General features: G+C 37.6%; 1 protein-coding gene across 6 annotated transcripts; it reads right to left on the bottom strand.

Annotated features, from left to right (window-relative positions):
• Positions 1-2,367: 2,367 nt before the first annotated feature.
• On the bottom strand, positions 2,368-23,612 carry HCFC2 (host cell factor C2). 6 transcript variants are annotated; one of them, XM_026056800.1, is made up of 16 exons: positions 23,432-23,612; positions 21,318-21,466; positions 20,714-20,874; positions 19,312-19,520; positions 18,693-18,777; positions 17,555-17,658; positions 16,653-16,871; positions 15,187-15,372; positions 14,615-14,718; positions 13,439-13,601; positions 12,169-12,369; positions 10,898-10,968; positions 9,468-9,605; positions 6,949-7,134; positions 5,635-5,920; positions 2,368-4,413 (listed from the first exon to the last, which is right to left on the bottom strand). In XM_026056800.1, exons 1-16 carry the CDS (start codon positions 23,595-23,597, stop codon positions 4,388-4,390), a joined length of 2,454 nt encoding a protein of 817 aa, XP_025912585.1. In that variant the 5' UTR covers positions 23,598-23,612; the 3' UTR covers positions 2,368-4,387. The 6 variants fall into 6 exon arrangements, with proteins under 6 accessions (XP_025912585.1, XP_025912586.1, XP_025912583.1 ...); XM_026056801.1 differs by having other exon boundaries at positions 16,653-16,841; XM_026056798.1 differs by lacking the exon at positions 2,368-4,413 and adding an exon at positions 4,420-4,811.

Raw genomic sequence — 23,612 nt, 5'->3', positions numbered from 1 at the left:
ACTACCGTCAGTAATAGCACAGCCAAATCACGACTTTTTTGCTTGCCTGGGGGAGGAAGGCAAGGGAGAAGGGGTGCTGGGCCCGTACCTCCAGCACTACGCGCACAGGCACGGGGGCACCCGCGCAGCCCACGAGTGCCAGGACTCTCCCAGAGCACCGCCTGGCCTCATCCACAGGGCAGGAGGCTCCCATTTAAGCCCATGGTCCCGCTGCATGCACCTGACTTGTGGAAATTCTTAAAAAGGATTCTCCGCTTAGCTTCAGATCAATGGAAAATGCACCAAAAAAATTTTTTTTTAGCTACTAACAGGAGGAGGAATACATTAACTGCAAACACAGTGCCAGCAGTTAGCGCTCCACCCCTGCCTTGGGAATCTCGAAATGCTTCGGTTAGAGCTGGAAGCCACAGCACAGGCCTGCCCTTCAGCTCACTAGAAAATGCTGCAAGAACTCACCAGCAACCAATTACCACTATAAAGACAAAAAGAAAAAAAAATTTGTTTTAAGAATAATTCATATAGCACATTCAAATTCACCTTAGGAAGAAACTCATTCTGAGTATCTTATTAGCAGAAAGAAAATAATGCAATGAGGGAATTCTTCACGGGTTGTTTATTTTTTTCTCATTTATTTTCAGCTAAAGCAAGGATCACAGAAACATGTGAAAATAAGACAACAATTACTCTATTGTAATAGCTAGGAACACATGGAAGGAATCAATTTGGAGAGGAGACAGCTTTTGGCGCTTACTTATGTGGAGCCTCTCAAAAGGTTTAGAAATGATTTTGTAGACCTGTCAGTTCACTTACTCCTCTGTACTCCCATGCTTCTGGAAACATGCAGTACTTATTTCCCCAGGAGCTCCCCATAGCCAACTGCAATTAAAACTCAGCAACTTGTCCCAAGACTGTGGGATTTTGAGCAGAGCTGGACACGCATGTGATTCACATCCTTATCGCAAGCCTTCTGAGCCCAGCAAGTGCTCACTCATATCCCATCCTTTCAACAAACCGTAACAAAGTAATACCAAACCCCACCACGCATTTTGAACAGAAGCAATGTAGCTGCTGCATAGACAGGGAGACTAATCTCAAAAGTTGATTTCGGAGGTAGCAGTCAGCAAGCTGCATATGGCACAAAGGCACCGAAGGGGGCAGAGAAAAGGTGAGGAGCACAGTGATTGCAGCAGAAGGGAGAGGGGTGAACAGGAAAAGAGAAACAAAACAAATCATCATCATCAACAACAAAACACTTAAGAAACATAAGGTAACCAAAAACCAAACTGGGAAACACTTCCTATGGAGGAGTAATACTCAGTATTACAGTGCTTAACATTAAAGTACCCATTTCCCAGGACAAATGTATTCAGTCACTTTTCCTTAACGTCCTCCTTTCTAAAGGAGTACAGAGTTTTAAAGTTTGGACACACGTGCCTCTGAACAAGCAGACATACATCGCGGTGCTTACAATGCACTCAACAGGACAGCCACTTTATTACAAAGACCAAGCAGTGCCCTGAAATAAGACCGAGCAACTTGAATTGTACAAAACATCAGCTTCCTTGTAGAGGTCATTAAAGTAACAGGCCATAAGACTAAGTTCACATCAAATTCGCTATCCTGAAAATATCAGATAACAACAGTAATACCTAATATATTTTCAGAGTTTATGGCATGATCATCATGTGCTCTACTCCAAACTACATTCAAAAGATATTGCTATAATTACTTTGAAAACACAAAGTGTAGGTTATTGTTCACTTTATTTCCACTTTCACAAGGACATCCTTAAGGTGAAGTGGTAGCAATGCCTGCCTTAACTACCATGACTGCTCTATACTTACACAGTCACAACTTTAGTAAACCTAGACATTTCTACAATATGGATACTGTAATCTGATAGATTTCAGTTTCTATTATGCCCTTTAATGACATATGAAATAAATGGATAACACATTCTCAGAGAGCTTATGTCAGTCTTCCCAGTAAATTAAAAAAAACCCAAAAAACAAACAATCAATATGCGTCTGATATCTAGTTGATAGGCAGTTAGGTGGGATTCAGACATGTTATAAATACAGTTCTAAAACCAGACCACAATGTGTATTTTACAGTGTGCACCACAATTTCATTTTAAAGTAAAACTGTGAGGAACTGAAGAAGATTCACGAATGTTCACTATTCACCATCACCCAACTTGGGCAAAGAGAAGAGAAAGTGACATTGTATGTAAAGTCAGCTGAAGAAAGCACGCTTACAAGGAAATTAAACTTTCATTAAAACGCCACAGTTTTACCCTTTGGTAGTTGTGACATACCCATAGAAAAAGAAATTGTGCAAAGCATGTGAAACCAAGTGCAAAAAAACTCCACCCAGACATACCCAACGGATTTTATTCTTAAATAACAGCTCTACAATCACAGCTATCAACCAACGAAATCAAAGCCACAAGTGTTTTCTCTAAAGGCTTCTTTCACAGTACTAATAAGAAAAACCAAGTTATATTTTTCTAGTTACAGCTCATGTGTACGGTATTTTAGTTATCAGACATTATTGGTAGCAAGATCATACCTGATGAAACGGACCATTAAAACACAAATATTTTAAAGCCAGTTAACTTCAGGAAAAGTTCTATACATTCATACTATAAACACTGTTTAGAGTGAATCTGTGATATCTGTCATTGTCATAAACACAAGATTTTTCTCGGGAGTAAAACGATGCGTATTACTCCTGTGCTGCAATTAACACTATTATAGTGATTTATGGTCCCCAGCACTTTCTATATGCTATTACAGAGCGTGATGTGTTGCAATAATTAAGGCTGTATCAGCAATTTCATTACAACCCCAGCTTTCAGGGTAACTAAAACTTGGCTATAAAATCTGCTCTGGGACACTTGAGCTGTCAAATCTCCTCTAATATTTTAGTGACACTTCTCCCACCAAAACAGGCACATCAGTTCTTTCAGTTTATTTACAAACGTTCTTAAGACAAATTTAACTGGCAGAGGCAAGTGATTCTACCTTGATTTATAGTCTTTTGGCATTTGGGGCAAAATTAAAGTGCAAAGTATAAACTTCATTGCACGGTAAAGTAATTTAGATTTTATGTTAAAATAAATCCTATTTAGGTGCCTCTATCTATTCACCTAGTGACCTTGTCCAACTCAGTCATTTTCCTCTACACTTTGGTAAACATATGGTTATATATAGATACATAAATAGAATTAAAAATGTTTACCTTTATTTCACTACTGTGGACAAATTTTTCTTTTAGCACAGGAATGGATCAACCTATTCCTAGAAGTAATGCTTTCTGAATTTATCAGCTAACTAGTTAATGTAAAATGATGCATAGTAAAAGGGATACACTGAACTTGATTGGTAGAATATACTGGTAAAGCAAACAAGCACTTACGAAGACTAACTGGAATAAATATGTTGAAAGTTGCAATATGTGCAAAATTGCTTACCAAGTATTTTAAACTTTGGTTAAAATTTTCAGATTGAAGTCTTACAGAAACGTTATGGAAGCAACACAAGTGATTACAAACACAGGAATGAGGTAAGTTATTATTAGTGCAAAAAGCAAGCATATGCTAAAAGCAAAGCATATGGATTAAAAAAAAAAAAAAAGAATGAATCCCATGGAAGTTTTAATACAAGACCCAAAAGGTCTCTTGTAAACATTGGTATTTACAAGTTTTAGATTTGTACAACTACAAAAGGATAATCCTAAATATTAGTAGTGCATTTACAATGAACTTATGTTTTTTGTAATAAGAGAAATGACTAAGTTTATCTTCTTCCTTTTAAATCTTCAGGGGATATCTTTCAAGATTAAGATATTTGTTACAAATAGTAGAAAAATCATTTCTTTACAAAAAGTATATATTAAAATATTTATACATTTTAAGTTACTATATAATAACTGGACATTTTTGCCTTGTACTCAGACACCACAGTGAAGAATGTGGTGTAAGAAATTGAAACCAATCAGAACTTGCTCATACACCAAATCTTTATGGATTATCTGTGCAAGATCTGGAACAATCATAGGGACTCTACATCAAATACTGCTGCATATGCTACTTTTTTTTTTCTTTTTTCTCCCAAATCTGAAAGTAGGAAATTTTAGCTATCACTACCAGAAAGGGCTACTGGATAGGGTATGGTCCTCCACCCCACCAGCTTCAATATAAATTAATTCTATATGGTAGTTATACCTGAGCAAGGCTGAATAACGTTGATGTTTCAAACGTAAAAAAAGTTATATAATTTTTAAGATAAAAACAATGCAAAAATAAAATATTTGTAGCATTTACAAATAGTACAAGAGTTACATTAAACACTCCATTCAAAACTTGAAACTTATTACGTTGCTTCTACTTTGAGCCTGATGTTTTCATATCTGCAAAAAGAAGGAAACATTGTTAAACATTTCATATTTCATCTCACCTACACTGTCAAACATCTTATAACAGCAAATACTATTTTGGAGTTTCAGGATACGGATCATTGTCAAAACCCTTGACACTTATAGGGTTAAAACCATGTTGGGATAGTAAACATTATGGAAGACAACTTCTTCATTGTTGCTCTCCATCTCAGAAAAAACACGTTAAAAACAGTTGTGTATTCCAACAGTTCAATCTCAATCCGCTCACTGTGGTTCACAGCGCACAGACCGATGGGGCAGCTGAACAGATACAGCAGTTCATGGCTCCCCACTGGGGTGGGGAGGCTCCGCCATTCCTGACCTTCCTCCGTCCTTCGGGACCTCTTGCTGAGCAGGGCCAGCTCCCGATACTAAGCCAGAAAGGGGAAGGGGTGGGATGAGGGGAGAAGTCAGCAAATCTACTTGCTTTAGGTGTCTGATCTTCCTTATTTAAAAGGTCAGCCAAAGCCAATGTAAGGCAAGGAATACTGCGTAACATAGAGAAGAGGGAAAAAACCTCTTCTGGCAGCAGCAAGCTGTTAGATTGATTTAACCATCTTGTCAGATCACATCCTTAAGTGGCTCACTGAATCAACAAGCCAAGAAAATGCCAGTTTCAGCATCCTAAATTGAAAATAATTATTTAATTGATGGTACAAGAAACTGCCAAGTAGATAAAGTGGAAACTGAGAGCAAAGAACCACTTTAATCCAGCGTATGCTGTGGGATTATATGCTGCTGTTAAGAGTGACAGCCCCCCTCTCAGCAGTCACTCATGCCTCTCTCCCCCTGGGCACCGGCACTAGCCTTTATACAGCTGCACAGCAGGCCACATCAAGGAACTGAACACGTAACTAGACTACTTACTCCTAGAATGAAAACTTTTAAACTGAAGTACAGCCCAAGGAAATCAGAAGCCTGCTAGGCTGCTGTTATTTGGGGGACTGGGTAAGATTTAATAAACAGCATTCAGTATTCTTGCTTTTCTTTGCTTGTGAACAGATATTAAAATTCCTTAAATGTTATGCTAAATTTAACAACCAAATGTTCCCAAAACTTCTATAGAGAACAAAGCGACATTTCCTGAACTTCACACGCGTTGCTGAGGAAAGTGCTGGTTCAAGAGGCATAATAAGCCATTTTCTCCACCATAGCTACATCCCATTTAAATGCTGCATCTGACACCGACTTTACCTTGAAGCCATCGAACTTGTGTGGCCGGTCCATATCCTCTCTCATTCTTTGCAGAAATCCTGAACACTATAGCAGGCCGGGAAGTGTAATCAACATGAGCATTTGAAAGCTGGGCAGCAGTCACTATACAAGATGTTTTAAGACCACAGTATATTCTCATAAATACAAGCTGATTTGGATTTTCCTGTAATTGTGTGGAACGGATTGCTAAATAAGCAGAATATTCTAAAATATTTCCAGAAGGTGAAGCAGGAGGCTCCCAAGAAAGATGAATACAGTCTACACTCTGAAGAAAAAGAAAGAAACCATGATTCTGTGCAGGTAACCATTAAACTATATATATATATATATACACACACACACACACACACACAAAAACAACCAAACAAACCACACACACACACACACACACACACACACACGAACTCTGAAGAGCATGTGAAAATTTCAACCTATTCTGTCTTTGTTTCTTTATTCCAGAAGTAAGCGAGCATTTAGGCTTCCTTCTGGTACAAATGCAGAGCCAAAGATGCCAAAGGACATTTTGGAAAATTAGAACACCCGTTTTCTGGGCCATTCAAGATGATTTAAAAAAGAAAAGATACACTTCCACAAATACAAATACAGCACATCTTGGAGGTTGTAAGTTTCACTAGTGTAAAATACAGTATGTCATGAAATTGAAATCCCAAATAAGAAAATTCACCTATTATTAAAACACATAACACGTTACAAAAGCCAAAACAAACAAACAAAAACAAATCAAGAAGCCCCCCAGTAAAACCCTCTTGATTTTAAAAGGTCGCAGGTAGAACTGGTTGGGCTAGCAGTTTGAAAGAGACATCTGTTTGAAAATTAGAAGCTTTGAGATAAAAATTCATCTTAACATGCCAATTCATTCTTCCAATAGTCATATAGTTTTACCTGTTGTTTTATGCGAAAAGAAAGTAAAAGGTCAAAAGAAAGTAAAAATGACTCTTTGGAGGTAATGATGCATCTTTTGGACTTTTTAAAACAGTGCAAAGACCTATAAAATTAAGGGTACAGTAAGAGAAAATTGTGGGAAAACTATCAGATGATTGATAAAGATGTGTATCTGACAATACAATCATTAAGACCTAAAATAATTCTTTATAGTAAGATTTTTAAAGAATATTTAATTGAGCAGAATTCACCAGCTAAATGACACTATACAATATGATAATGTTCACTTAAAAAAAAACCCAACAACAAAAAATGCAAACCAAGAGTTCCTAGATTAAGTTTGTAAGCAGAATTTTATACAGCAGGCCTACAATTACCTCTATTTCTCACCTTGGTGATTTTGACTGTTGAAGGAGCTCCAGGAAAACCAGGAATGCAAGTCTTGAATTCACTGACTTTACTGAAAGGGCCAACACCACAACCATTAATTGCAGCAACTCTGAACCTGTACACTGTGCCTGGAAAAAGATCCTGTTTCTTAAGTAATCTGTAGTCTGGAACATCTGCATTTTCCATCTGAAAATAAAGCAAAATTTGTATTAAGTTTTAAAGTATTCTAAACACACTTCATCTAAAAAAATATACACAAGTTGTGAAATAAACTGAGATAAATCAGTTTTCAGTTTCAATTAAATTTATTAAAACACTTTTGTACTTAATTCAGAATTTATAGAAAGGTTATGACTGAAGCACTGGCCTACTTAAAAATAACTGATCTAAGAAACATTATGAGACTAAGTCTCTAATCTAAAACATTTTTCAGGCATTGAAACTGAGCTGTACCTCTTGGCTAGTTTTACTCTCAGGTCAAAAAAAAAAGCAAAATAGCTGTACAGTTTTTTTTTTTTTTTCCAAATGTATATCTTAAAATGTAATTACTATACTCCTTTGTCCTCAAAAGCATTTTTCTTCTAAAAGCAGTTATTTCTATAGTTATGGGTTGCAATTTATAAGAAGGCATTCATTGTTTTTTTAAAGAAAAGCACTGTGGGTTAGTAACAAATAAGTTTACAAAACATCATGTTTAACATATGCATTCATATATCCCTGAAACTTTCTATGCAACTATTTTTCTCATGAATAATGTATATGAAATCACAATTAATATAAAACAACATAAAATGTACTAAGCTCTTTAAGATGTGGAATACTTATAGTAAAGCACTTTCTGAAAAAGCGCTTATTCTTTTGTTACTGTCTCAAGAAAACCTCTTGGTTTGATGTTGATTACTTTTGTCTGCTCTAACTCTAACATCAGCTACAAACCATCTCTCTGGTCTAACTGATGGTAAGAAGATTGAACTGTGCTCCTCAAACACCTTCCTATTAAAAACACCAAGGCTCTTACAAGTTAAGGAGAAAAAAGTATATATAGATATCTATATATGTATCTCACACCTAAAGCCTGTCCTAACCTTTATATGTGAACTTGATTTTTTTACCTTTATAGCATCTATCCTACAAATATATTCTAGAAAGAATATAGGTACAGTACGTAACAGGACAGCACAACCGGTATTTACAGAAGTATACAGAGAAGGTCAAGAGGTTTTGGGGATGCTCAGGTTGCCTATTAATATGTACTTATGGACCAAAGATAGTTAAAATTCACCCACTAGTTTTATTTTCTCTGATGTGCCATATCTGCAAGTAAGAGCTCTAAGCATATGACAAAAAAAGCTGTCACTAAAGCGTAAAGCTCTAGAAGTAAGGCAGAGATCACGTCTAGTGAAAGGAAAGCATACTTAACCATTTGATGATGGCTATGTTGCATACAAGTGTCAGTGGTCACTTACGCATATTTGACATGTGAGATTTTGGTTCTGAAATCAACTCAAGCATCTAAATAATTGAAGCAGCCTCCTGGCTGTAGGTATTTCTGTGCATTTAAGTGAGATACACTCATCAGCTTTGTTTCTTTGGGAGGGTGTAAAGAAGATGGGGCCAGACTCTTTTCAGTGGTGCCCAGCAATAGGACAAGAAGCAAAGGACACAAAATGAAACACAGGAAGTTCTGTCTGAACATGAGGAAAAACTTCTTCACTGTGAGGGTGACAGAGCACTGGAACAGGTTGCCCAGAGAGGTTGTGGAGTCTCCATCCTTGGAGATATTCAAAACCCGCCTAGACATGATCCTGTGCAACGTGCTCTAGGTGACCCTGCTCGAGCAGGGGGGTTGGACTAGATGATCTCCAGAGGTCCCTTCCAACCTCAACCATTCTGTGATTCTAGTTCACTAGGAAATCATTAATACACATTTTTGCTATCAAAACTGCAGACATTTTTCAAGTTTCATGTGTATAGCATTTTCATACATAAACTTATATGTGCAGCAACATTAAGTGAGAGAAATCTAATACAGAAAACAGTACAGTTCTAAGTTTAGGCTTTTTAAACATTCTAGCTTATGTCTCATTCATTGGTTATGTTTTAATCATTTGTAAGATTCTTAAAAAGAAACTTTGATTAATACATTTCAGTGCGGTACTGAAATGACATATTAAAAACCGTTTTATATTTTTAGAGAGTTTTTACTGGTCTGAGAGTTCATTAAGTTTAAAATTCTTTTCTAAGGCTACAGATAAAACTATGGAAAGAATTAGTAATAGCACTGTAAGACTCTCCATGTAATCATAGAAAAATGATAGAAGAAAATGCATCTGGTTTAGGAAACAGTAATAAAAGTGAGCAAAATGTATCAGAAACTACACGGTCACAAAATACAAAGCTCCTATAAGCACCAGTTTCTGCTACAGCATCAGAAAATCCCACATTTTGTTGTCAAGCATATGGGCAACAAATTACAAAATACCTATGTGCAAGTATATCAGAGAAAAATTATCAGCTACCTTGTTAGAGATGCTCAGTGTTTCCTCTGGCAGCAAGTAGAACTGGCTCACCACAGCAGTGTTGCTTTTAAAAATTCCAACATCACACCACTGTCGTTCCCTTGTTTTCCCTGTTGCCATCTGTCTTAGTGGAGTTTTCTAGTATTTGAGGAACATGTTATGTATAGCATCCATACTTCAATGTAACATAAAAAAGTTGCATTTCAAGACTCAAGTATATGTAAGAGAACCCCTTTCACACCAGTAAGTTACTTTCTTATACTTCAAAAGAATAGACATTTGTTATTAAAATACTGTTCAAAACCAGTTGGTTCTTAAATATTCATTTAGACACAGTCCATCATTTAAAAAAAATAGAACAGCTGTAGTTGGCATGACATCTCTGACAGTCTGGTTTAAATGGGGAGGGGAAGAAATTCAAAGGTCTTGAACTAGGTGTCTATAGCAGCGCATAGTTGTGAGTTAATTCATCTCAGAGGTCAAAAGGAATTTTGCAGCATGGTCCAACCTCAGTAGCTCTATCTGGGATTTTGCAGTCTCTCTGCCTCAAACATATTCTCTTAAAAGAAAAAAAAAAGCAAAAAAAAAAAAAAAGCAGCTGCTAAACTTGCTCGCAGCTGAGAACAGGGCCTCTGCTGCAGTGTGGGGCAATGGTGGAGGGGTCATGGGAACTGTTCCCGACTGTCCCAGAAAGACAAACTGCCTTTCTTTCTTGCCCGTCTCCAAGCACCAAGGAGGGTCCTCGGATGGTCAGTGCTGCCCAGCACAGATGGACACTGCTCCTGCTAGCATGGAAGAGGGGGGCGGGAGTGGCAGCTGCTATTGCCAAAAGCACCCCAACCCTTTAGTAGCAGCTGCTTCTTCCCATCCTTAGCTCCTCTCTTTTGGTGGCAACAGTGGCACCTTGGTTTTGTGTATTAAGTTGTAAGCAGGTGAAATAGTAGGCATTTACTTTTTCAGGCAGTATTTACAGCTTGCATAGCCAGTCCCCATCTCCTCTAGGGAAAAACATCAAGATGTCAGTTCAGTTATGTTTCAAACCTACAGATCAGCAGCTAACACTACATCTGATCTAATATATACTTCATATTAAATTCAGTTATGCAGACAGAAAAACATTTTTACATTTGCACATCATGCAGCAGAGACCATTCTACTGTGCCAGTTGATAAAAAAAAAAATGATTCAACAGCTGAAACACATACTTGTAACTCCTCCCAACTACACAACTACTACTTCGACTCAAATCAAACCCATACAATGCAATGAGTTCTACAACAGAACACGTTCACCCCTGTATTATTCATTCCAAGCCCTAAATACACCTTTTCTTTCAAAGAGATATAATCAAAGGAAAATAAAGAGCCTTTAGAACTAATCAATTGTAGAACAATAAATACATCAGTTTGATTATACTTCTGCAGACTTACAGAAGAGTGTGTATCATTCGTCTGTCCAGTATTAACCTTTGTCGAAGGCATGATAAAAGCAGTTTCAGCAGCTAAAAACAAAAAGTTATATTTAAAAAAATTAATTGAAAGACTAGTTTATGTGAAAAATTGCACACAAAGTCCACAGAGTATGAAAGTTGTCATGGATAGCCACTTACAATTGTCTGTTGAAAAAGTATGTTTCAGACTTCTTTTGCATGCAGTTTTATTTATAACATAAACAACTAATTTTGGCTTGCTTCATATTCACAGAACAATTGCAAGAGCATGGTATTACAGGCAACTATAGATAAAAAGTAGACAGAAGACAGGACTAAGAAAATCCTAGCAATTGACAGAAATAGGAATTACGGAATCAATATGGAATATTTGTGAACAGAAACTAAACATTCAATTTAGGCACACACTGATGACACTGTACAAACAGCCTAAGCATGAAATCTTAATTTTAATGCATTGCTTCTGACATTAATTCAGACTGAATTTTGAAGAAGAGCAATTCATTTTTTAAATAATTTAACAAACGGGAAGAGAACATTTATTTACATTTAAAATTGAACCTTAAAAAATAAAGTGCATGAACAAAGCAAAGAAATATTAGTATTCTATACTTGTGCTTCTGGGTTTTACTTTTAAAATACTCTTTGGTAAAATTTATACTACTAAAATAGGGTCAATATGAAAATACAGTTCTCTAGTTAAACAGGACAATAGAAAGTACAACCTGTTGTTTTTCATGAAAAACAAAATCTAAAAAATTACCAATATATTAAGTTTCTGTATGGCTGCTTATTGATTTCTCAAGCAGACTGGACAAATTTGTTACAGAGATTATAATTTAAATTGAAAATGTCCAAGGTTACTATTTATAGACTTTTGCAGACTAAAAATAGCAATCACTGAAGGAAAGCAGATGTGCTACAGGCACCAAAACTGGCTGCCACTGCTACTTAAAAAAAAAAAAAAAAAAAAAAAAAAAAAAAAAAAAGGGCTTCTGCATAAGTAAAGATTTAAAGGACTTTTCACTTACAGAAATCAAAGTGGTTTACAAAATATAAAAGGAATATCCTGATTTTAAAAGAGGTGTAAATCATGGCAGAGATCATTCAGGCTGCCCAAGGTCATCAATGCCCAGAGCCCTATCTCAATCCCAGGTACTAGTCAAGATGAGAATCCCACCACACTAGAGGAACTCTGATGGCCTTAGATATATATGGCTCAAAATACAGTATGTGAAACACATTTCAAACCTTCAGATTTTGAATTGAATGTTGTTAGTGAAGTTTCATCTTTAACAACTGCCCCATTTGTACTTGATGATTCAGTTTTAACAGCCTGCTGGGTTACCATAGTTTGTGTGCTGGAGACAGTACTGGATACAGAAGCATCAGGATTTACAGTTCGTTTGTCCAAGTCATGTAATTCACCTACATTTGCTGAAGTCTGAGGACCTTAAACAAAGAAAATATTAACCAGAATTCAATACCGATGATACTTAACAAATCTCAACTTGATCTAATGGCTTTAGTTTGACATAAAGGCAGAGTTTAGCCCAGTTTTAGATTAAAGCTGACTATATTCACTCCTAATACTTTCCTTGGGTATTTAGTTTAACAATAGTCTGTCTATATACTTAGAAACATTTACGCACATACAGTTATACTAAAACAGTGATTTCATTTGTTTTAATCTTGTTATTCTATATCTATTTGGTTAAGAATGGTTTAATTCAGAAAAAGAATCCTAATATAAGAAGAAGCATCCACACAAATCAAAATCACAGGCTTGTAACACCAATTTTATGTCATTCAATATAAGATTATTAGCTGTGGAAGTCTGTTTCTTGCTCAACACTTTAGGATCCAAACTTTCCACACAATAACTGAATTTACACTGTGAAGAAAATGACAATGCCAACTACATATAAATGACTTGCATAAAAATCAAACATAAACATGTCAGTTGATTGGACCTGGATTCACCCCACTGAATATAAGGCACTTCAGAAAGATACCTAAATCAGAGCCTCATCATCTTCTACTCCCTCTGTAGTTAGAGAAACATGCGCCTCTCTAAGTCACATCAGATCTTAACTAGGCTAATAGCTCTTTAGTATTAACAGAGAGAAGTATTGTCAAAGGGAGCCTGGAGTTGCTATGATCTTAATCTAAATGCCTCATATGAGTGAGATGAATCTGGTCCTGTCAATCTGGTCTTTGATGTTAACAGGGCTATTTATGCTTAGAGACAGACACATCTGCCATCATAATAATGAATATACTGAGAATTTCATGTTCCTTGCAACACTTCAAACAACTTACGATCTCATTTTTTCCTCATTTCCTCAAAATTCTAAAGCATATGTACAGTAACAACTAGCACAAGTTTTTTTTTTTTTAAACTAAAAGGCATCTAAAATAACTTTAAATGGCAAAACACAGATACAATCTTATTCTATGCTTATGAGATTAATTTTAACTCTCACTTTTTAAATTAACTTTTATTCTATAAATATCTTACTTGAAGTACAAACAGGCGAAAGAGAAGGGGCATTTGATTCTTTGAATCCTGTAGCATCTGCATGGCTTTGCATAGTCTCTTGTGTAATCTTGTTTTCAGGTGCTGCAATCTTTTCTTTTCCTTCTATTTTTAATAATGAGTTGGATGAAAGGGAAACTTGGACCTAACCAAAACAATACATTTGTTAATGTTTAACTGCAAAGTCTAGAAATTTTAGTTGCAAACATAGCACGAAAATGCTTGCTCAAAAAAAACCAAATCCTCCAACCAATCCCCCTGGCATTTTAAATTAAAGCAAGCAACTGACCTTGTAATCCACCTTATTTTAGGCATTAAAAAAAAGGACTTACAAACTCTAAGTTGGCTTGGAAGTGTCTCTGTCCCATTCTAAATTTTATCTGAGGGTGGGCTCATATTTTTACACTATTAGATGAAAGTTCATTGATGCACGAATTTAGATTATTGGAGGGGATGGGCAGGGGGGGAGGGGGAAAAAAAAAATCACGACAGAGGCTTTCAACCTTCCCTTTCCTGGCACCTACCTAAGGTATTTCTACTGGTAGTAAAATTCACAGTGCATCTATGTGTGTTTTCTACAAGAATACATTATCCAAGATATTCAGTAGATCCAATACAGATCTGAGGCACAACACAATTAAGGAAAAGTCTGAATTTCTTAAAATGTGATCCTTTATCCAGAGTTTTTCTCCTTCTCTTTAAGCTGGCAAAACAGTAGAACATGTACAACTGCACAATCAGCACAGATAATAGTTAGGTTTATACTGTAGAAAGAACCTATTACGAAGTAAACTATCAACAAAACCCTAAGAGAGAAGGAACGTGACTTAGGCCTTTTGCCTCCCACATTAATTTCACCAACATTTGGGGATGGAAAGCATTTCTACTGGTACCAGGCTCCCAGTTAGCATTCTGGAAGCCAGCACAGGTGCAGTTTCCTCCATGTATTACCATGAAGAGGTCTTTAAAGACTGCCTGTCAATCACAAAAGTGAGAAGGATGTCAGAACACCAATATAACTACTTCAACAGATTTTTTTTTTTTTTTTTTAAGGCATAAGAAGTATGCAGGGACTTCTGAAACTGAGCAAGTGTTTTGGCAGTTCTCCTGCTTCCCATGCTACTATGCCATTTAGGCTTTTTTTGAATTTACACTTACATTATTAGGAATGACATTATTTGTTTGGCTGGGATGATCCACCTTCATTTCTGGAAAAGGGATGCTAGTCAATGATTGTAGACTTTGATGTAGAGAAGAGCCACCTTTCAGGTAAACAAAAGCAAATTCCCATCAGTTACATAAAGCTTAATATTATGTTAGGTGAGATCTATTACAGTGAGCAAAAGTGAGACCCAAAGTTGCACGAAAGATTTGGTTGTAAGACTGAAATGAAATTGTAAGACCAAATAGTCAGTTAAAATCCTTTCCTTGCGGTCTCCTTTCTCAAATCACACCCAGCATTGTACAAATACATATATGTAAATATATCCGTTCAGAGGGCTTACGGTCATAACCCAGAGATAGGTTAAAACTGAATTTTCCATAATTATGGAAATCTTCATACATAACATACATAATTATTATACACATTTTGGGAATAACCAAAGATTCAGCATCTCTATCAAAATAATTAAAAAAAATTTTTTCTTAAATAAACTCCTGCTAAGTACTTATGTAAATCCCTGTTCCACCTTTGGACAAACATTAGCACGGTGTGATCTGACAACTACCTTGTGAACTGAGCACCGATGTTTCAGGAACCCCAGTACCAGGTGTTCCAGTCACTGATGGCACTGGTGAGTCAGAATGTAGTTGAAGTAGATACCCTTCAACTGTAGGTACTTCATCCCATTTCACTTGAAAAGAGTTGGTTGTAGCTCTAATCAGCTGTACCTGTGATGGTGCTGGAGGTTTCTCTACAAAAAGCCAATAAAACAGATAGCATGTTTGAAATTGCCCTCCTTTATCAGTTTAAAAAATAACTGCATAATGCAAACAAAACCAATAGTTCCCTTTTCATCTATGTACAGTATATACCAGATACAACAAGAAACAGTTGTCAAGGTTTACAAATCAAGTCAGAGAATGACGAATTGCCATTTCAGAGTGTTCAAAAATGCTAAAATTTTGATGCCTTTTCTTAGTCTTAATGACTCTTCCGCTGCAAGTCAGTCTTTGGCTTCTATACATATCATCTTAAGGATTACAGAGACAGGAGATCCTCTCGCTTTCTAAAAAGGGGTGCACACAGTTCTTTGGCTTCTAAAATTTTATGTACTCCTGGAAAGAATTCACAAAGACTGGGCCTCCTTTTTGCTTGCTCTCTGTAGCCAGAGTGAACTTTCCCTCGAACTGCCTCCGCGGAGGCTGCAGGTCTGGCATGATGCAGTGCTGAGGCCCTGCCCCCCTTGCTTGCCTTGATGCCTGACTAGGCTGCGTTCTCATGCGTATCCCACCCCAGCTACTCTTTCTCTCTTCTGAGAGAAATCTTCCTAGGAGAAGAAAAAACAAACAAAAAAATCCCAAAACATGATCTCCACTGCTCTAAACTCTTCACAGCTTCTGGTAACCATTCTCATCCTTCTGCTAGAGCAAGGAACAACTCCTGCTCAGCAGCACTATTCTAGTTCCTTCCCTCCTAGTACCATCTCAGAGACCTGCTAACAAACAAACAGCCATCATGCCAGCTACTAATGACTGACTAGTGCTCCCAAATTCCCTTCAAACCCAGGAACGATTTTGTCCCTTCTCAGATTAAAGAGTATCTTTTTGCAGTCCAGGAGATGAGGAAACAGCAGAAGTAATGATCCCAAGAGAAGGAGGGGGCTGGTAAGAAAGGGTAAGTAGGAGCAGCAAAGATCACTCCAGAAAGAGGCCAGGAACCTTGAGTTTAGGTAACATACTCTTTAGTACACCCTTGTATCTACCAACTCTAGCATGCAGTATAGAATTTAGCCAAAGTTCTCTTTCAGAGGCTTTAAATAAGCCTTCCTGTTTTTTTCCAGTTTAAATTATAGCTGTAGTCTTGAAACAATCAACAAAAGAAGGGTGCTTTATTAGAATAAGCTTTAAAATTTAAAACATCTTTAAGCTCACTACAGCTTTAGAGCTTCTGAACACTGATGATGCCAGCTTTCCATATGCTAATAAAATATGGAACATAGTACAGGTCTCTATTTATTTATTTCTGACTCACCAGTATCAAGGTACCAAAGATCTTTGCAGCAAACTTGATTGTTCCAAGCTTTTCTGTAACCATCTCTACCACTCCAGATATACAGACGAGTGCCCACAGCTACAGCACAGTGTCCTGCTCTTGGCCCTGGTAACAAGTTACTTTTGTCTTCCTGGCAATCTGAGATCAGACCTATCCATTCTGTGGTATCTAGTAAACGAAACTTGAAAAATTCAGTTTCTAGATGTTTACCGAAACAAGAAATACATATGTTAGCACACTTAACCATTCAGAGAAAATGAAAATAAATCACCTCTGTTTTTATAGATGATTGCATTTAAATTTTCAGCATCTTCTGGCTTTTAAAATTACACCAAGTAGAAGGTCACCTGAACCAATATTCCAAATAATTTGCAATACATGATCAATTAAAATGGGATCAATTTTCTGACATCTGATTGCCTCTATCAGACAAACACAAGATCAGAAGCTGAAGATTCAGGGACAATTCTGTCACAGTTTAGAAACAAACTGATTTCAGATACTGTCTTGCATGCTATATTTTACATGAAGCAGGAGTATTTATATTACCTAATATTAAATTTGCATGAACAAAAATTTGCATTGACAAACTAGCTGAATGTTCAAAAAAAAAAAAAAAAAAAAAAAAACAAAATTTCCCAAAAAAAAAAAAAAAAAAAAAAAAAGTCCTCCATTTGTCCAAAGAGTATTCAAACAAACAGGTAAATTGACAGTAAAAATCACATCCTAAGAAAGATGTGAGAACTGAGGTCTTGTTTAGTCAACTACGTTTACAACTCTGTACCTTAAAACTTTACTCCGGGTTTTCAAAATACTTATTTCACTCTGTTAAGAAAGTATTAATTAAAAATACCCACTCCCAGAAAGGCAGAAGCACTAACCCAAATTTAGGTAAGAAAATGAGCCGGTACATTTCCATTCACCATCATGAGCAGAAATTTCACCTCCTGCTGACTGTGGAACCCATCCACCAAAAACATACATTCTGAAATATAGGAAAAGAGGGAAGAGGGGAAAAAAAGAGGAAAGCTAATTAACATTTCCAGGTCTGCTACATGTGCTCTCTCAAACTAGGACAAAACAGAAAATTTCCAGAGCTTTACAGTTCTGGTTTACAGCAGATTTTATTGATGCCTACTCTCTTGAGAAAGTGTTGTTGCACACATCCAGCTTTTGAAGGTTTTGAGTAAGTTAACTGTAAGTATTTAAATTTTTATTATTATTTTTTTTTGAAATAACTCCTGGAAACAGAGGTTAATACTGTATTTTGTTTACAAACCACCAAACTGTTAATACGCTCCAAAATCACATATTTACATGGAATTTTTACAACCCTTTACTGTAGACCTCTCAATAAACCATTCTAAAATTAGAAGGCAGATATTAAAGTCAGATACCAAAATTTAAAGTCATGGTGCAGACTACAATAAAATTTTATATAAATAATAAAGCTAAGTTCTTGTGTCAGAAGATATCTTCCTCACTTCTTTCCCTCCTTGCTTCTTTCTCCTCACCCCAACTCACAAACTGATATAAAATGGTCTGAAATCCATATCTAAAAGTCCATTTTGCCAAAACTCTCTCTCAAAATAAGTCATATTGGCAAGAAAAAGTAACGAGGAACAGATAACAGGCACAAAAGTCTGGAATGGTTTTGCCTAGAACTAGTTCTAATCTTTGGGCAGTTTCTTTGCAGAGCTAGTTCACTGTGTGACAGAGTCACTCAAGTTGGCTTCTGACAGCTTAGGTCCAGCCGAGACCAATCCCAAAACTCACAAAGGTGCATTAGGAAGCCTGGAGAACTGCTTGGGTGTTGGGCAGATCCTGCTGGCTGGAAACACTGACAGTTTGACAACCTTATATAACAGCGGCACTTTTTAATTTCCACTGAGGTAGGCTAATAGAAGTAGAAAGGCACTCTACAGGGCTGATGGTTTATACTGAGCAGTAGTGGGTAAGCATCATCATTCTCCTACTAGGTGTACCTTTCTATAGTTGAGCTTTTAACAACAGACATACTTGTTTCCTATTACATTGGCCGTATGGAGACTGCGAGGAAGTGGTACTGTTCCCTTAGTTTCTGGTCTTGACCAGGTCATGGTTTCTAAAAGAAAAAAAAAGAATAAAAAACCCTCAAGCAAGTTATTACTGCGTATTTCAGTTCATGGATTTTAGGAGCCTCCTAAACTCTAACTCTAAACTCTAACTCTAACTACTTCTAACTATACTCAACAAAATAAAATTTCACCATTTTAAGGTGGCTGCTTAAAAAAAAAGAGACTAAAAAGCATTTAAAGCTTCTTTTAAAATTAATAGAAAATATCGGCAAACTAGCTGTTTAGCAGTTTATCAGAAAGATACATTAAGCTGACTTTTGTTAAACTTAGTGATCATAGTGACAGTTTTTAAAGCACTCTAAGCTAACAGACAATCTGACAGCATAACCAACATCAGTGAGGAGAATATATGCAAACAATACAGCATTTACCTCATTCCAAAAATTACAAAAGGGTTAACACTAGAGTGTAGGGTCCCAACAAAACCTGCACTACATCACATCAGTAATCCTCATACACTTTAATTTTTCTTCACAGCTAGTTAGGCCCCTGCACTGACTTATAACAGCAAATGAACTCACCTATGTCAAGCTCCCAAAGATCATTAAGCCTACAGCCACACATCCCTCCAAAAATATACATCTTTGGACTTCCCAAATCTTTTCTGCAGTATACGATGGCTGTGTGAGATTCTCGGGGAGATGGCAAGATCCCTTTTGTCACAGGAATACTCCAGCCCACAACTCCAGAACCATGTTGCAGCTCCAGTTCATAGAAATCATTTAAATATCTAGGGTATTGTTGAAAAAATACGGAAAATACACTTATAAACAAAATTACAAATGAGCTTTAGACCCTCAACATTTCCAAATATTACAGAATTCTGTCATAAAAGTGTTGTATTTTACTGTCCTCCTAAAACATCCGAGGGCATTCTGGACAATACCATCCCTCTCAAACTCCAGAATATGAGTAAGAAGTCCAACTTATCATTTAGAAGAAAAAGTAAACTAAAGGGAGACCATTACTCAATCTAGCATATCTTTTAAGAGTACTGTGGTAGTTAGAAGCAGAGAGGACCAAAACTAAGTGGATTGAAAACAAAAAATTAACAATTATAACTTGTTACCTCTAAGGAAGTATGCTTTCATATGATACCAGATAATTGTAGTCCATGAAAGAAATATTCAAAATTAGTAACAATGTTCCTAGCAATATTTGCTACATACAAACTTGGAAAAAACTACAAAGTTGTGAGAAGTATGCTATGATGGGGGCATTAAAGATATGAACTTCTGCAACTATAAGGCAACAAAGGGGAAGGGGTTGGGGGAAAGTTGCTTCTTTTCTGAAGTGTTCAGGTTGGCCAACAATTAGCCATTTGTTGCTGAATCTATTGGCAAGTTATTTTTAGATAAAAGTCTCTGAATCCTGGCATTCACACCAGATAACTTTTGTTTAATGAGCTTCAAATTGCTAGCCTGTAGCTCCCTTGGTGCCCTCAACTGCAGGTGAAGGTGGAAATAAAAACTTCAGCTTTGGCATAGTATTATTCACTGATAAGAAAAGCTGACTTCAACTGTTTCTTTAAAGAGTTTCCAGATGGATTGGTAACTGCTTTCCACAGCATCGTAGAGGAAACTGAACTTCCACTGTAAATTCACTGATGACTCATGAGACATTCATTATTTAAGTAATTCTAACAACCAAGCATTCTTAAAAAGATTACCAAAGATATTAGAGAAATACACCAAGGTCTATTCAGGTTTCCCTGCAAAAGCGTCACAGCTTCCAGTCAGTGAGATTAGCAGAAGAAATGTTAAAGCTTCTCAGCATGCAATGCCCCCAAGCCCCCAAATAATCGAAACATCAGTACCAAGTACACAGGACAGCCTCCCCAGAATGTTCCTCTTTATTTCTTAGAAGCCATTTTATCTAGTCATTTATTTTTAAAGATATTTAAATCAGGCCAGATCAGCATACCTGGGAACATTATTATTTGAATCCTCACTTTCATTTGCCAGGCCACCAAATAAATAGCACTTGTTACCATACAAAGAAAAGCTGTGGCCAAGTCGAGGACAAGGTGGTGATCCAGTAGAAGGGGCTTGAGGTTTTACTTTTTTCCAGAGCCATCGACTTGCCTTAAAGACAAAAAAACCACAAAAACAAACAAACAAAAAAACCCCCAGAAATATCTTCAGTTATATTTGTTCAGTCAAACTAATGTTATCTGAATTCCCAGGTTACATCAACACTCATTTATTTTTGCATGATTTTTGAGGGAATGCTGTCCTTTTCTTAAGGCATACGTTAACATCAATATGTAAGTGCTAAACTTCATGAAAATACTTTAAATATTTTATACTTCATTTAGACTCTTCTTTGCTGCTATTGATGGAAGTCTCTTTTTAAAAATTATTCAACTTTTTTCCACTTTCAAAATCTATTTGCAGAGCTTATTTTCTCTTAAGAAGAGCAAATCTCATCTAACTTTCCACTGCAGCTCATAATATAAAATGTGTTTGTTCAAAAATACTTAAATAAAATAGTCCTTGAAACAGAAATGTCTCCATACATTTCCTACCTGCAATTCATATAAGTCGTTACTGTATCTTCCATATTCAACCATTCCTCCAAAAACTAGTATTCTGGTACCATCACAAACAAATCCATGGGCTGCACAGCCTGGAGGAATATCTCCCCTTACAGCAGGAAGGAACCACTGATTTGTAGCTAGAAAGAGAAAGAAGGGGGGGGAAGGATTTCAAACACTGAGAAAGTGCATTTTTAAACTTCTCTGCTTCCTAAAGAATTACCTTTTACCTGCATATGACTGTGAACGGGCTATTTAACACTAACGAGTTTTTAAAATAGTCAGTTAATTGAAGAAAAAAAAATTTTTAAACACTTCTATCAAACCAATGTTACTCAATATATGAAATGAGCACATGAGGTCACTGTAAGTTAGTCAGTTACTAAGGGTCACACAGCAATTTAATAAAATTGCCAAAAAAATGAGGCTAATGAGCATAAGTGCAGTTCCGCATAAAAGACATAGCCATGCTAACTCAGAAAGAGCTAGCTCTAGAAACAGAATTATTATAGCTTCAGCAGCATGGCAGTGTGCCTGGACTTAATGGCCCTATTCAAAAACTAATTACACTATTCTGGGACCAATGCTAATATCTACAGAGCTCTGTGCTGGCACATGGAAGAGAAGAGGCACAGAGGCAGGAAAGAGCAAGAGAGACTGCCTCATTTAGCACCAGCATATTCTGGTTTAAACTGTTCTAGAACTAAAGACTTAAAGTAGATATTGTCACCTTTTTCCTAAGCTATCTTCATGAGTAAAAGGAAGAAAAGTATGAAATTAGGAGCGTCCCATGAACCTTGCTGCAGGGGATTAAGATGCCCCCACTGTGTGCCATTATCCTCAAAACCATCATGCTCATTGCAGGAGTAACAGATGCCCAAACTCAGGCATCCCAGGTAACAACCTCACATCTCAGCTTTCAGAAACAAAGGTTAGCTGGAGCCAAAACACCAGGCTGAACTGCAACAACTGAGCCATGGTCAGTTCTGTCGCTGCTGCAAAGAGGCAAACACCTTCAGTGGAAAATCCGTGCAGAAAGATCAAAAACTGACAATGTAAGACTTACTCAGAAGGCACCTGTCAGAACCTCTGTTCTAAAAGAGACAGCATATTTGTACTAAGAGCTTTCTTTAGATTACCTTTCACAGCAGTAGAGTTTTTTTTTTTTTTTTTTTTGCACATGTGATCAAGTACACCCCTAAGCTACCATGGAAAAATCTGCTCTGAAGAACTCTAACAGAAGATATTCCTCTGAATGAACTACCTCCAAAACATTTTCTTACTCCCAAATTTTGTCTAGGAAATACTCAGTAAAAATTTCGCCTTTTTTCCTGGAATGTTTTTGAATAGAAATACTCAGTGTTTTGGTGTAAAGAGTTGATAAGATAAAAGGATAGTCAGAATGCTCTCACCATCACTTTTTTGCTATATTTGACAGCCAGCCAGCAATGAAAAACTGAGAAGCACCTAACTCCCCGTCTCACTGAAATTACGCAAGTTCTCCAGCCTTGTATAGCATCCTGTGGCAGTAACTATTTAGGCATCTAATCTTTCACGAATAAAACTGGCCTCCGGCAGTTTCCTGTCTGGAAAGACTCCCAATGCCAACACAGTCACTTTTCTAACCAAGATTTATTTTTCCAGCACATTCAAATCTGTAAACCGCCTCAAGAGTGGGCGGTTTCGGCACTCGAGGGGGCTAAACCCAGAGCCTCATGCCCCACGGGGCACGAGGGAAAACAGCACACAGGAGAAGCGCATGAAAACATTTCCCAAGCTGCTTTTCCCGGAAAGCAGAATTAATCCACCGGCATCGCTCAGCACGACGCCGGGGGGCCCCCTCGGCGAGACATACCTCCTGCCCGCCCCCCTCCATTTCGGCCCTAGGCAGGATTTTAAGCCAGGGCCCGCCGCGCCCCACAGCACCGCCGAGCTCCCGCCTCCGGGGAGGCCGCGGCAGGCCCGGGGGAGACCCGCGGCCTCCCCGGGGGCAGGAGCCACGCCGGCGCCCGCCGCCCCGCTCGCTGCCGTTGCCGCTGCCGTTGCCACTCCACCGCCCCTCCGCCGCCAGCAGCGGGCAGCGCCCGCGGCCCCGCCCTCCGCACCCGTGTTGTAGACGTGCAGCTCGTCAGCGATGCCCTCGTTGCCGCCCCCGAAGATGATGACCAGCTCGCGGATAGCGACCGCGCGGTGCCCGTGGCGGGAGCGCGGCACCGGCCCCGTGAACGACGACACCCGCCTCCAGCTCAGACCAGCGGCGGCCGCCGCCATCTTACCGCCGCTCCC

The sequence above is a fragment of the Apteryx rowi genome, unplaced genomic scaffold, assembly GCF_003343035.1.
Source record: "Apteryx rowi isolate R43461 unplaced genomic scaffold, aptRow1 scaffold_133, whole genome shotgun sequence".
NCBI classification, from domain to species: domain Eukaryota; kingdom Metazoa; phylum Chordata; class Aves; order Apterygiformes; family Apterygidae; genus Apteryx; species Apteryx rowi.
Note: the sequence above shows the minus strand (reverse complement) of the source record. Positions and strands in the feature narration are given on the sequence as shown.